General features: G+C 40.9%; 1 protein-coding gene across 1 annotated transcript in view; it reads right to left on the bottom strand.

The window, feature by feature from the left end:
- The window catches only part of LOC142856908 (vomeronasal type-2 receptor 26-like), a 151,860-nt gene that overhangs the window by 131,389 nt on the left and 5,977 nt on the right, over positions 1 to 14,494 (bottom strand). Inside the window, exons 2-3 of the mRNA XM_075984561.1 lie at positions 13,658 to 13,949; positions 11,147 to 11,944 (exon numbers count right to left, since the gene is read on the bottom strand). Coding sequence (XP_075840676.1) covers positions 11,147 to 11,944; positions 13,658 to 13,949 — 1,090 coding nt within the window. The remainder of the gene's footprint in view (positions 1 to 11,146; positions 11,945 to 13,657; positions 13,950 to 14,494) is intronic.

Genomic DNA, 14,494 nt, shown 5'->3' on the forward strand with positions numbered 1-14,494 from the left:
AAAATTCAACATCCCTTTATGATAAAGGTCTTGGAGAGATTTGGAATACAAGCGTCATACCTAAATATAATAAAAGCAATTACAGCAAGCCAACAGCTAACATCAAATTAAATGTAGAGAAACTCAAAGCCATTCCACTAAAATCAGGAACAAGACAAGGCTGTCCACTCTCTCCATATCTCTTCAACATAGTGCTTGAAGTTCTAGCAATAGCAATAAGACAATATAAGGAGATCAAGGGGATTCGAATTGGAAAGGAAGAAGTTAAACTTTTGTTATTTGCAAATGATATGATAGTGTACATAAGCAACCCCAAAAACCCTACCAAAGAACTCCTACAGCTGATAAACACCTTGACTAATGTGGCATGATACAGATCAACTCAAAAAAAATCAGTTGCCCTCCTATACACAAAGAACAAAGAAGCAGAGCAGGAAATCAGAGAAGCATCGCCTTTCACAACAGCTACAAATAGCATAAAATATCTTGGGGTAATTCTAACCAAGGAAATGAAAGATGCTTTGACAAGAATTTTAAGACTTTAAAGAAAGAAATTGAAGAGGATACGAGTAAATGGAAGGATCTCCCATGCTCTTGGATTGGGAGGATCAACATAGTAAAAATGGCAATTCTACCAAAAGCAATCTATAGATTCAATGCAATCCCCATCAAAATCGCAACAAAATTCTTCACATATCTTGAGAGAACAATGATCAATTTTATATGAAAAAACAGAAAACCCAGGAGAGCCAAAAAAATCTTATACAATAAAAGTACTTCCAGAGGCATTACCATCCCTGACTTCAAACTCTATTACAGAGCTACAGTAATGAAAACAGCTTGGTATTGGCTTAAAAACAGAGATGTTGACCAATGGAATTGAATTGAAGACCCGTATATTAACCCACAAACCTATGAATACCTGATTTTCGACAAATTATACAATGGAAGAAAGAAAGCATCTTTAACAAATGGTGCTGGCATAACTGGATGTTAACCTGTAGAAGAATGAAAATAGTTCCATATCTATCACCATGCACAAAATTCAAGTCCAAATGGATTAAAGACCTCAATATAAATCTGACCACACTGAACCTAATAGAAGAGAAAGTAGGAAGTAGTCTACAACACATGGACACAGGAGACCACTTCCATTAGCACAGACAATAAAAGCAACAATGAATAAATGGGACCTCCTGAACCTGAGAAGCTTCGGTAAAGCACAGGACACTGTCATTAAGACAAAAGGGCATCCTACTGAATAGGAGAAGATCTTCACCAACCCCACATCAGACAAAGGTCTGATCTCCAAAATATATAAAGAACTCAAGAAACTAGACATTAAAATTCTGAATAACAAAATTAAAAACTGGGTACTGAACTGAACAGAGAATTCTCAACAGAAGTTGTTCAAATCGCCAAAAGATACTTAAGGTCATGTTCAACTTTCTTAACAATCAGGGAAATGCAAATCAAAACAACTTTGAGTTTCCATCTTACACCTGTCAGAATGGCGAAAATCAAAAACATCAATAATAACCTATGCTGGAGAGGATGTGGAGTAAGGGGAACACTCATCAATTGCTGGTGGGAATGAAAACTTGTGCAACTACTTTGGAAATCAGTGTGGCGGTTTCTCAGGACTTTGAGTCAACCTACCTTAGGATCCAGAAATTCCACTCTTGGGAATATACCCAAGAGATGCCCTATCATACTACAAAAGCATTTGTTCAACTATGTTCATAGCAGCATTATTTGTAATAGCTAGAACCTGGATACAACCTAGATGCCCCTCAATGGAAGAATGGATAAAGAAGGTGTGGCACATATACACATTAGAGTTCTACTCAGCGGTAAAAAAAAAAACAATGACATCTTGAATTTTGCATGAAAATGGATGGAAATAGAAAACACTTTACTGAGTGAGATAACCCAGACACAAAAAGATGAATATGGTATATACTCACTCATTAGTGGATTCTAGCCGTAAACAAAAAGCATTGAGTCTATAGTTTGTGATCCTAAAGAAACTAAATAATAAGGTGAACCCAAGAAAAATATTTATTTATTCTCCTGGAAATTGGAAGTAGACAAGATCACCAGGCAAAAGTTGGGAGCATGTGGGTAGGGGTGGTGTGGGAAAAGGGAATAGGGGGATAAGGGAGAAGGGGAGGATTGGGGAAAGCTTGGGGAGTGGGATGTTTGAGATGGAGGATGGGTGAATATGGGAGCAGGGAAGAAGATATCTTCATTAAGGGAGCCATTTTATGGTTGGCAAGAGACTTGGCTCTAGAGGGGTTCCCGGGTATCCAAGGGGATGTTCCCAGCTAGATCCTTGGGCAGCAGAGGAGAGGGTGTCTGAACTGGCCTTCTTTCATGGCCACACTGATGACTATCTTGCATATCACCATAGAACCTTCATCTGGCGATGGATAGAGATAGAGACCGAGACCCACATTGGAGCACTGGACTAAGCTCTCAAGGTCCAGATGAAGAGCAGAAGGAGGGAAAAGATGAGCAAGGAAGTCAGGACCGTGAGGGGTACATCCATCCATGGAGACGATGGGACTGATCTAATGGGACCTCACCAAGACCTACTGGATTGGGATGAAGGAGTATGTGATCAAACCAAACTTTCTGAATGTGGCTGACAATGGGGACTGACGGAGAAGCTAATGATTAATGGCACTGGGATTTGTCTCTACTGCATATACTGGCTTTTTGGGAGCCTAGTCTGTTTGGATGCACACATTCTTAGACCTGAATGGAACAGGGGAGGGCCTTGGACTTCCCACAGGGCAGGGTACCCTGCCTTTTCTTAGGTCTGGAGAGGGAGGAGGAGAAGTAGTGGGGGAAGTCGGAGGGAAATTAATGGAGGGGAGGAGGTAGAAATTTTTAATAAAAAAATTAAAAAATAATGATAGATAGATGATAGATAGATAGATAGATAGATAGATAGATAGATAGATAGATAGATAGATGGATGGATGAGTTAGATGATGAATAGGTGGATGGTTGGACAGACATATGGAAAGAAAAACAGACAGGGAGGTGGACAAAAAGATGGACAAAGACTCAGGGGGAAATGACCAACATATATTATACACATGCATGAAATTTTCAATATTTTTAAATAGAAAAATTATTAAGGGCTTTGGATATGGCTCAGTGATTAAAGCACTTGTCATAAAAGCCTGAGGATGAGACTTCAAAACACAGAACTCACCTAGACTTCAGGTGGATGTGGCCACCATTTACTAATTACATTCTCAGAAAGTCGAGACAGGAGATGCATGAAAAAGCTGACTACCAAGACTAGCCACATCAACAAGTTCTGGAATTGAGTGAGAAACCATGCCTCAAAAATTAAGATGGAAAAATGATTGAAAGGTAAGCAAAGAAGTCGGGACCACGAGGGGTGCATCCACCCACTGAGACAGTGGAGCTGATCTATTGGGAGCTCACCAAGGCCAGCTGGACTATGACTGAAAAAGCATGGGATAAAACTGGACTCTCTGAACATGGCGAACAATGAGGGCTGATGAGACACAAAGGACAATGGCACGGGGTTTTGATCCTACGTAATGTGCTGGCTTTGTGGGAGCCTAGCCAGTTTGGATGTTCACCTTCCTAGATATGGACGAAGGTGGGAGGACCTAGGACTTACCACAGGGCAGAAAACCCTGGCTGCTCTTTGGACTGGAGAGGGAGGGGGAAAGGAGTGGGGGGAGTGGGAGAAGGGTGGGAGGAGGGGGAGAAGGGTGGGAGGAGGGGGAGAAGGGTGGGAGGAGGGGGAGGGAAATGGGAGGCTGGGAGGAGGTGGAAACTTGTTTTTTTTCTCCTTTTCTCAATTAAAAATAAATAAATAAATAAATAAAATGATTTAAAGGTGATTCCTGATCATCCTCAGATATTCTCACATGTATGTACAAGTGAGAGCACAACCCGCTCATATGGGCCTGTATGCCTACAAACATGTGCCCATATACATGTCCCATACACCAAAAAATGAAAAATAAATGGCATTTGATATCTGGTTGAAATTCTGATTTGCAGCACATCTATACTAAAAGTCATCCACTGTTTATCAAAGCATAAATTTGGGGTATTAAAGACTCTATGACATGGGATGCCCTTCTGTATGCTATGGATATGTATTGATTTTATTGGTTGATGAATAAAGTTACTTTGGCCTATGGCCAGGTCGAATATAGTCAGTCAGGAAACCCAAACTTAATACAAAAAGAAAGAAGGAAGAATCCAGACAGATGCCAGGAGCTGCCGGAGCAGCAAGATGTGAAGTAACAAGCCACAAACTTGTGGTAAAATATAAAATAATAGAAATGGGTTGATTTGGTTTCAATAGCCTGCCTGCAGCAAGGTAGGCCTTTTGCCTGAGAGCTACCTGGCTAGTAAGAAGACCTGATCGTGGTACCAGAAGATCCATCAGTGGGGTGAATGAGTTCCTAACCTGCAGCAGCAGCCCGGGAGATGGAGCACAGACATTCCTCAACCACCTATACTTTCTGCTCTTCCTGCAGGGGCTATTCTACCCAGCTACTGCCTCTCTCTTCATACCCCACACAGCTACTGCCTCTCTCTTCATACCCGACCCAGCTTGCATCCAAAAAACCCCTCCCTTCTTCCTCCCTTCTTTGGGTCCATAACATCCCCCAGCTCAGCCTGTTTGGGCACTGGGACCCGGTAGTGAGTGCAACTGGGCGGGCGGGAGTCCCTTTGTTTCAATAGCCTGCCTGCAGCAAGGTGGGCCTTTTGTCTGCAAGATCCCTGGCCAGCAAGGAGACCTGATCCTGTAAAAGAAGATCCATAGGGGAGCATTAGGAGATGGGCAGGCGATAATGCAAGAATTCCTCCAAAAATCGGAAAAACAACATGAAATCACCAGAACCCAGTGAACAAACAACATGATCTGAACACCTTAATCAAGAAGAAGTAGAAAAAATTGACTTTATAAAAGTTATAGAGGCCCTTAAATAGGAGGTGAACACTCCCTTAAAGAAATGGATGAGAAGAATAACAAAAAGTTTGAAGAATTGAGTAAATCCATAAATGATATCCTAGGAAACCAAGGAAAAACAATCAAACAGATAATGGAAACAGTTCAAGACTTGAATACTGAAATGGAGGCAAGAAAGAAAACACAAACTGAGGGCTGGCTGGATATGTAAAATCTAGGTAAAAGAATAGAGACTACAGAAACAAGCATAACCAATAGAATACAAGAGATAGAAGAAAGAATCACAGATTCTAAAGATACCATAGAGAAAACAAATGCACTGATCGAAGAAAACAGCAAATCCAACAAATTCTCATCACAAAAATCAGGAAATCTGGGACACAATAAAAAGACAAAACCTAAGAATAATAAGGGTAGAAATAGGAGAAGTACAGCTGAACAGTCCAGAAAATATATTTAATAAAATTAAAGAAGAAAACTTTCCCAACCTAAAGAAAGATATTCCCCACATAAGACTTCTCCCGACTGATGCATGGGCCATGGGTCATTTTCACTGTTGCCTCTTTACACCCAGTGAATGTGCCAATGTATTTGTCTGTCCTGCCATTTGTGAGAGTTTGAGCTGTTTCTTATTTTAGCATTATGAACATTGTTGGGTACATCAATTATTGTCTCATGGCCATGCCTGGTTTGCATGCACCCCTGACCTCTCCAATGACCCCACAGACTGACCACGAAGCATATAATGGGATTGCAACCACTCCATCTGCAATAAAATGCATTCACCTGATGACTACCAATTTTTGGTATCAATGAACCGATCTCGAAAGCAGAACTTTTGAGACTATGTTTAAGGATGAACGCCGGTGTGAACTTTCTACATTGTATTTTGAAAAGTTTATTTCTGTATTTTAAAAAAAGAAATAATATTAAGAGCTGGAAGAGAAAAAGGTCAATTAACTTATAAAGGTAAACCAATCAGACTTACACCTGACTTCTCTATAAAAACCATGAAAGCCAGAAGGTCCTGGATAGATGTACTGCAGAAAATAAGAGACCATGGATGCAAGCCCAGACTACTATACCCAGCCAACCTTTCATTCACTATAAATGGAGAAAACAAAATGTTCCAGGATAAAAACAAATTTAAACAATATGTAGCCACAAAACCAGCCTTACAGAAAGTAATAGAAGGAAAATCACAACCCAAGAAGTACAACAATGCCCACAATAACTCAGACATCTAGTGACCCTTCACCAGCACAACATGAAGAAGGGAAACACACAAACTCTACCACCAAAAAAAATGACCAGAGTTAACAACCACTGGTCTTTAATATCACTTAATATCAATGGACTCAACTCACCTAAAAAAGGCACATGCTAAGAGATTAGATACGAAAACAGGATCCAACATTCTGCTGTTTACAAGAAACACACCTCAAACTGAAAGACAGAGATCTACACAGAGTAAAGGGTTGAGAAAAGGTTTATCAAGCAAATGAACCTAAGAAACAAGCGGGTGTGACCATACTAATTTCTAACAAAGTTAACTTGAAACTAAAATCAATCAGAAGAGATGGGGAGCGACATTTTATACTCATAACAGGAACAATTCATCAGGATGAAGTCTCAATCCTGAATATTTATGCCCCTAATATAAAATCACCCACTTATGTAAAAGAAACATTACTAGAACTCAAGGCAGTCATCAAACCACACACAATAATAGTAGGAAACTTCAACACTCCTCTCTCACCAATGGACAGGTCAATCATACAGAAACCTAACAAAGAAATAAGAGAATTAATGGAGATAATGAATCAAATGAAATTAACAGACATCTATAGAACATTCCACGCAAATAGGAACGAATATACGTTCTTCTCTGCAGCTCATAGAACCTTCTCAAAAATTGATGAAATACTCAGTAACAAAAAAAAACTTCCACAGTTACAAAAAAATAATAGTAACCACCTATGTCTTATCAGATCACCATGAAATAAAGTTAGAATCCAATAACAATGCTACCCCCAGAAAGCCTACAAACTCATGGAAACTGAACAGTCAACTACTGAACCACACCTGGATCAAGGAAGAAATAAAGAAAGAAATTAAAGTCTTCCTTGAATTCAATGAAAATAAAGAAACAACATACTCAAACTTATAGGACACTATGAAATCAATCCTAAGAGGAAAGTTCATAGCACTAAGTGCCCACTTAAAGAAAACAGAGAAAGCTCACATTGGAGACTTAACAGCCCACCTGAAAGCTCTAGAAAAAAAAGAAGCAGACTCACCTAGGAGGAGTAGAAGACTGGAAATAATCAAACTGAGGGCTGAAATCAACAAAATAGAAACACAGAAAACAATCCAAAGAATCAATGAAACAAAAAGCTGGTTCCTGGAGAAAATCAACAAGATTGATAAACTCCTATCCAAACTAATCAAACGGCAGAGAGAGAATATGCAAATTAATAAGATCAGAAATGAAAAGGGGGACATAACCACAGACACAGAGGAAATTCAGAGAATCATTAGATCTTATTACAAAAGGCTGTATAACACAAAACTGGAAAATGTTAAAGAAATGAACATTTTTTAGAAAAATACCATATACCAAAGTTATACCAGGACCAGGTGAACAATCTAAATAGACCTGTTAGTCGTGAAGAATTAGAAGCTATTATCAAAAACCTCCCTACCAAAAAAAGCCCAGGGCCAGATGGTTTCAATGCTGAATTCTACCAGAACTTCCAAGAAGACCTAATACCTATACTCCTTAATGTATTTCACAATATAAAAACAGAAGAGTCATTGACAAATTCCTTTTATGAAGCTACAGTTACTCTGATACCAAAACCACACAAAGACACAACCAAAAAAGAGAATTACAGGCCAATCTCACTCATGAACATCAGCACAAAAATCCTCAACAAAATACTGGCAAACCATATCCAAGAACACATTAGAAAAATTATCCATTATGATCAAGTAGGCTTCATCCCAGAGATGCAGGGCTGGTTCAACATACGAAAATCTATCAATGTAATCCATCATATAAATAAACTGAAAGAAAAAACCATATGATCATTTCATTAGATGCTGAAAAAGCATTTGACAAAATTCAACATCCCTTTATAATAAAAAGTATTGGAGAGATTAGGGATAAAAGGGTCATTCCTAATTATAATAAAAGATATACAGCAAGCCGACAGCTAACATCAAATTAAACAGAGAGAAACTCAAAGCCATCCCATTAAACTCAGGAACACTACAAGGCTGTCCACTCTGGCCATACCTCTTCAATATAGTGCTTGAAGTTCTAGCAATAGCAATAAGACAACATAATGGGATCAAGGGGATTCGAATTAGAAAGGAAGAAATTAAACTTTCATTATTTGCAGATGATATGATAGTGTACTTAAGCGACCCCCAAAACTCCACCAAAGAACTTTTACAGCTGATAAACAGCTTTAGCAATGTGGCAGGATACAAGATCAACTCCAAAAAATATGTCGCTCTCTTATACACAAAGGATATGGAAGCAGAGAGGGAAATCAGTGAAGCTTCACCTTTCACGATAGCCACAAACAGCATAAAATATCTTGGGGTAACTCTAACCAAGGAAGTGAAAGATCTATTTGACAAGACCTTTAAGGCATTGAAGAAAGAAATTGAGGAGTATACCAAAAAATGGAAGGACCCCCCCTTGCTCTTGGATTGGGAGAATCAACATAGTAAAAATGGCAATTCTACCAAAAGCAATCTACAGATTCAATGCAATCCCCATCAAAATCCCTTCAAAATTCTTCACAGATCTGGAAAACACAATAATCAACTTTATATGGAATAAAAACCCAGGATGGCCAAAACAATCCTATACAATATAGGATCTGCTGGAGGCATTACCATCCCTGAATTCAAACTCTATTACAGAGCTACAGTAATGAAAACAGTGTGGTACTGGCATACAAACAGAGAAGTTGACCAATGGAATCGTATAGAAGACCCGGATTTTAACCCACAAACCTATGAACACCTCATTTTCGATAAAGGAGCTAAAAGTATACAATGGAAGAAAGAAAGCATCTTCAACAAATGGTGCTGGCACAACTGGATGTCAACCTGTAGAAGAATGAAAATAGACCCATATCTATCACCATGCACCAAATGGAATAAAGTCCAAATGGATTAAAGACCTCAATATCAGTCCAAACACATTGAACCTGATAGAAGAGAAAGTGGGAAGTACCCTACAACAGATGGGCACAGGAGATCGCTTCCTATGTATAACCCCAGCAGCACAGACATTAAGGGCAACATTGAATAAATGGGACCTCCTAAAACTGAGAAGCTTCTGTAAAGCAAAGGACACTGTCACTAAGACAAAAAGGCAACCTACTGACTGGGAGAAGATCTTCACTAACCCCGCAACAAACAAAGGTCTGATCTCCAAAATATATAGAGAACTCAAGAAACTAGACTTTAAAATGCTAATTAACCCAATTAAAAAATGGGGCACTTATCTGAACAGAGAATTCTCAACAGAAGAAGTTCAAACGGCCAAAAGACACTTAAGGTCATGCAGCAATATTTGTAATAGCCAGAACTTGGAAAAAACCTAGATGTCCTTCAATGGAAGAATGGATGAAGAAAGTGTGGAATATATACACATTAGAGTACTACGCTGCGGTAAAAAAACAATGACTTCTCGAATTTTGCATGCTAATGGATGGAAATAGAAAACACTATCCTGAGTGAGGTAGCCCAGACCCAAAATGATCAACAGGGGATGTATTCACTCATAATTGGTTTCTAGCCATAAATAAGGGTCACGGAGTCTACAATCGGTGAACCTAAAGAAGCTAAATAAGAAGGTGAACCCAAGGAAATACATATAGTTATCCTCTTGGCTATGGGAAGTACACAAAATTGCCGGGGAGAAAATTGGGATCTTGGGGGTGGGTTAGGATGGGGGTAAGTGGAGATGGCGAAAGAAAAGTGAGAATGGGAGGATGGGGGGAACTTGGGGAAACAGGATGATTGGGATAAAGGAAGGTTGGATGGGGAGCACGGAAGCACAATTCTTAGTTAAGGGAGCCACCTTAGTGTTGATAAGAGACTTGAACCTAGAGTGGCTCCCAGGAGCCCAAGCCAAGGTCCCTAGTTAGTTCCTTGGGCAGCTGAGGATAGGGAACCTGAAATGACCCTAGCCTATAGCAATACTGACGAATATCTTGCATATCACCATAGAACCTTCATCTGGTGAAGGATGGAGCTAGAGACAGAGACCCACACTGGAGCACTGGTCTGAGCTCCCAAGGTCCCAATGAGGAGCGGAAGGAAGTCAGGACCACGAGGGGTACACCCACCCACTAGACAGTGGGGCTGATCTATTGCGAGCTCACCAAGGCCAGCTGGACGATGACTGGAAAAGCATGGGATCAAACTGGACTCTCTGAACATGGTGAGCAATGAGGGCTGATGAGAAGCGAAGGACAATGGCACTGGATTTTGATCCTACTTCATTTTCTGGCTTTGTGGGAGCCTAGCCAGTTTGGATGTTCACCTTCCTAGACGTGGACAGAGGGGGGAGGTCCTTGGACTTTCCACAGGGCAGGGAACCCTGGCTGCTCTTTGGACTGGAGAGGGAGGGGGAGACGAGTGGGGGGAGGGGGAGAAGGGTGGGAGGAGGGGGAAAGAAATGGGAGGCTGGGAGGAGGCGGAAACTGTTTTTTTTTCATTTTCTCAATAAAAAAAATGAAATAAATAAATAAATAAATGGGTTGATTTAAAAGTAAGAGCTACTAAACAATAAGATTAAGCAAATAGATCAAAATTTATAATTAATATAAGCCTCTGAGTGTTTATTCAGGAAGTGGTGGAAAGAAAAAAAACTCCACTTACATGTTTACTGTTATGTGAAATACTAATTTTACTAGGCTTCCTGATGGTGCTAAATCAGGCAACCCACAGGAACTGGACTCTTCTGAGATCCCACACAATGCATGGATTCCTTGGCGACTATTCCTTCTAAGATGCCTCTTATTGGTAAGCATGTGACATCCTTGCTGAAGCATATAGTCAGCTTTTCTACAGCCTAGTCAGAGACAATGTCCTCTTCCCCCACCATCCCAGAGCCACCCACTGCACATGTCCTCTCACCTGCCAGGGCTGGAAGTCCTGGGAATCTGTACTTTTCCCATCCTGCTGTCCACTGGTTATCATGTCTTGCAGGGCATGGGCAATGCTGTAGACAGCTGTGTAAGCAGCATCAATTTTACTCACTTCTGGGAAAGGATACTGCTGGTTTATCAGACTCTCATTCCCTGAGCACAGCTGGACACCCTCTGTCACTGGGCTGCTCTGGTGGGGCCATGTGCAATGAAAGGTAAACTCCCAGAACTTCTTTATAAACATATCTTCTGGAGTCTGGCTGGGGCGTAGGTTAGCAAGGAACTCTGGGAAGCCAGTAGCCCTGCTGCTGTGATACAGAAGGCCAAATGTGCCAAACAATACCTGGGAAATGCCTGGAATAGACAGGGCAAGTGCCATGTGCAGAGTGCCCTTGCTGACCCAGACCTGGCCTGAAACAGGAACGCCCAGTAACCTATATAGAATAAGCTGGAAATTTGAATTGCTTAGAAAAACCAGAACAACCCTGGCTGTGCATTTCTGCATCTTCTGGACAATCTCTCCAATCTTCCCCATGGACTCATGGGAAGGGACATGGAGGGTGAACTCAATGCACACACCAAATGAGCTCAGTTCCTGATTGGCCAAAGAGCTGGCCTGCTGCCCAAAGTCATCATCATGGGCCAGAATGATCACCCAGGACCACTGAAAGTGAATGATCAGCTGAGTCACTGCACGGCAAGATGTGAGGTCACTAGTCAGGGTTCGAAGGAAAGATGGGAACTGGATCTTGTCACTGAGGCTGGGTAGTGAGGATGAATAACTGACCTGTCAAGGAAGAACCAGGCAATAGAAGAGTGGATGAGATTTGGGCTTATGCATAGGCTGATCATCTGGTTTGAAGGTGGGAAGGAGGAGGCTGGAGACTTGACTCAGTGGTTAAGAGCCCTTGTTCTTCTGGTAGAAGACTCAAGTTCAAGATCTAGCACACACACCAGGTGGCTCACACACATCTACCTGTCACTCCAAGTCAAGGAAATCTGATAACCTCTTCTAGCTTCCTCCTACACCTACAACATAGACTCACATAAGTAACAAAACACATAAACGTATATTAAACTCTCTGGTTTGCATACAGCTGTGATGCTGTTCTTTTTCATTTTTGTGTGTGTGTGTGTGTGTGTGTGTGTGTGTGTGTGTGTGTGTTTTCTGATGGTACATGTGTGGAGGTCAGGAGACAAATTGTGGGGACTAGTTCTCTTCCACCACATGGGTTCCAGAGGTTCAATCTCAAGTCATCGAGCTTGGTTAACGTTTACCCCACAAACCTTCTTTCTGTCCCTGGTAGGGACCAATGGGTTCCCAGTAGAATCACCAGGCAAGAACAACGATTAGCTCTTATCACACCACCACTGCAAGACTTTCCTGTTTACTGAGTTTACTTCCCAGAACCAACATAGAAGAAAATAACTGACTCCCAAAAGGTGTCTTTTAACTAACATGCAGATGAGTACAATGGCACTGGTGTTGAGTATACACATAAACACACACGCATAATAATAATAATAATAATAAATGATGTAGAGATGGTTCAGTGGTTAAGAGTACTTACTACTATTTCAGAGAACTGAGATTCAATTCCCAGCACCCATATGGCAGTTAAAGAAATCTGTAACTCAGTCTAGAGAATTCAATGTCCTCTGATTTTCATGGGGATCAGGCAAACATGTAATACATGTGTGCATATAAATACATATATAGATGCATATATACACATATAAATATTTACATATATGCATACATGTATATGTACATGTGTGCATATATACATGAAGGAAAAATACTCATACACATAAAATAAAAATAAATAAATCTTTAAAAATATTTCTTAAATCATGCCTGGCGAGGTGTCCTCAAAGGGGCTAGAGACAAGCCATTTCAAGAAGTTCACCTCTGCAGTATGAGGAATTAGTTATTGGCAGCTGATGGCTGCCAAAGAATGGTCATTAATCAAAACTGAGGATCTAAAGTTGGGGAGATGGGGGCACTAGAGGGAGTTAGAGGTAGTGCTGGATGGGTACGATCAAAAAACACTGTATAAATATAATCTATTTTCTTCTTTTTTTTTTCTTTTTTTTGAGACAGAGTTTCTCTGTAGCTTTGGAGCCTGTCCTGGAACTAACTCTTGTAGTCCAGGCTGGCCTCGAACTCACAGAGATCCGCCTGCCTCTGCCTCCCAAGTGCTGGGATTAAAGGCATGCGCCACCACTGCCTGACTATAGTCTATTTTCAAACAATAAAAAATATTTAAAAGAAAAAAAAATATTTCTTAAATAAAAAAAATGTTCTCAGTTTCCTGGTCAATGAGAGGGATGCCAGTTCTCTCTAAACTAGCTTTATCTGTATATGGAGGGGAACCGTGTTGCACATGGAGAATACTTGCAGGGAGCCTGGCTCCACAGCAAAGCTGCTCACGCCTGTGGCCATCACCATCTGTTTCTCTATCCTCATTCATGAAGGAAGAAGGCTTGAGTAACTCACCTGGGGAAACTTGTACAGCCCCAGAAGTCTGGCCATGGAGACAGACAGGGATGACCGTGTGTCCCCAACCAGAGCAGCCTGAGGAGAGCCATGCTGGCAGGTATAGTTCGGAATGGGCTCCTCCTGCCTCGAGAGAAAGCTCATTGTCTCGTGGACAGCTCCATGCACTGAGTCCCCAGAGTTTCGAATGGAGAAGCCCAGAGTCAAATTGGGCAACAAGTGAGCACTCCTATTGATCTCCTCGATAGCAAAGACGAAACTCTGGGCCACCCGGTAGCCCCACTTGGAAATGCTGAGGGAAAGAGAAGCCCAAATTAATCACATATTATGGGATATATAGAACAAGAATAAACACAGGGACACAAGGATAAAAAGCAAACACATACATCTCCACAAATACATGTACACAGATGTGCATAGAAACACAGTTCAGAATACTCAGAGGGGATCCAGAGGGAATGTGGAGCCAGTAATCAGAGGGGACAGTTTCAGAAGACAGAATGGATAACTGAAGATCTATTGAATTAGCTGGGTGTGGTGGCACACTTGTTTAATCCCAGCACTCTGGAGGTAGAGCAGATGGATCTTTGTGAAGTGGAGACCGGCATGGATGACAGAGACACATCCAGGTACCAGGAACTACATATATAGAGACCCTGCCTCATGCAAACAAAAAAAAAATTTATTGCACAGTACATTTGGTTAGAATTAACAGTAACTAACATCTATTTCAGAATTGCTCATAGTAAGAGCCAGAAGACAGAGAGAAGAGATGTGAAATGTTGTCTTTGGTAGATAATTTGGGCATAGCAGACATGTGAGTCTGCCAACAGCCAA

This window comes from Microtus pennsylvanicus, chromosome 1 (genome assembly GCF_037038515.1).
Source record: "Microtus pennsylvanicus isolate mMicPen1 chromosome 1, mMicPen1.hap1, whole genome shotgun sequence".
In the NCBI taxonomy this organism is placed as follows: Eukaryota; Metazoa; Chordata; class Mammalia; order Rodentia; family Cricetidae; genus Microtus; species Microtus pennsylvanicus.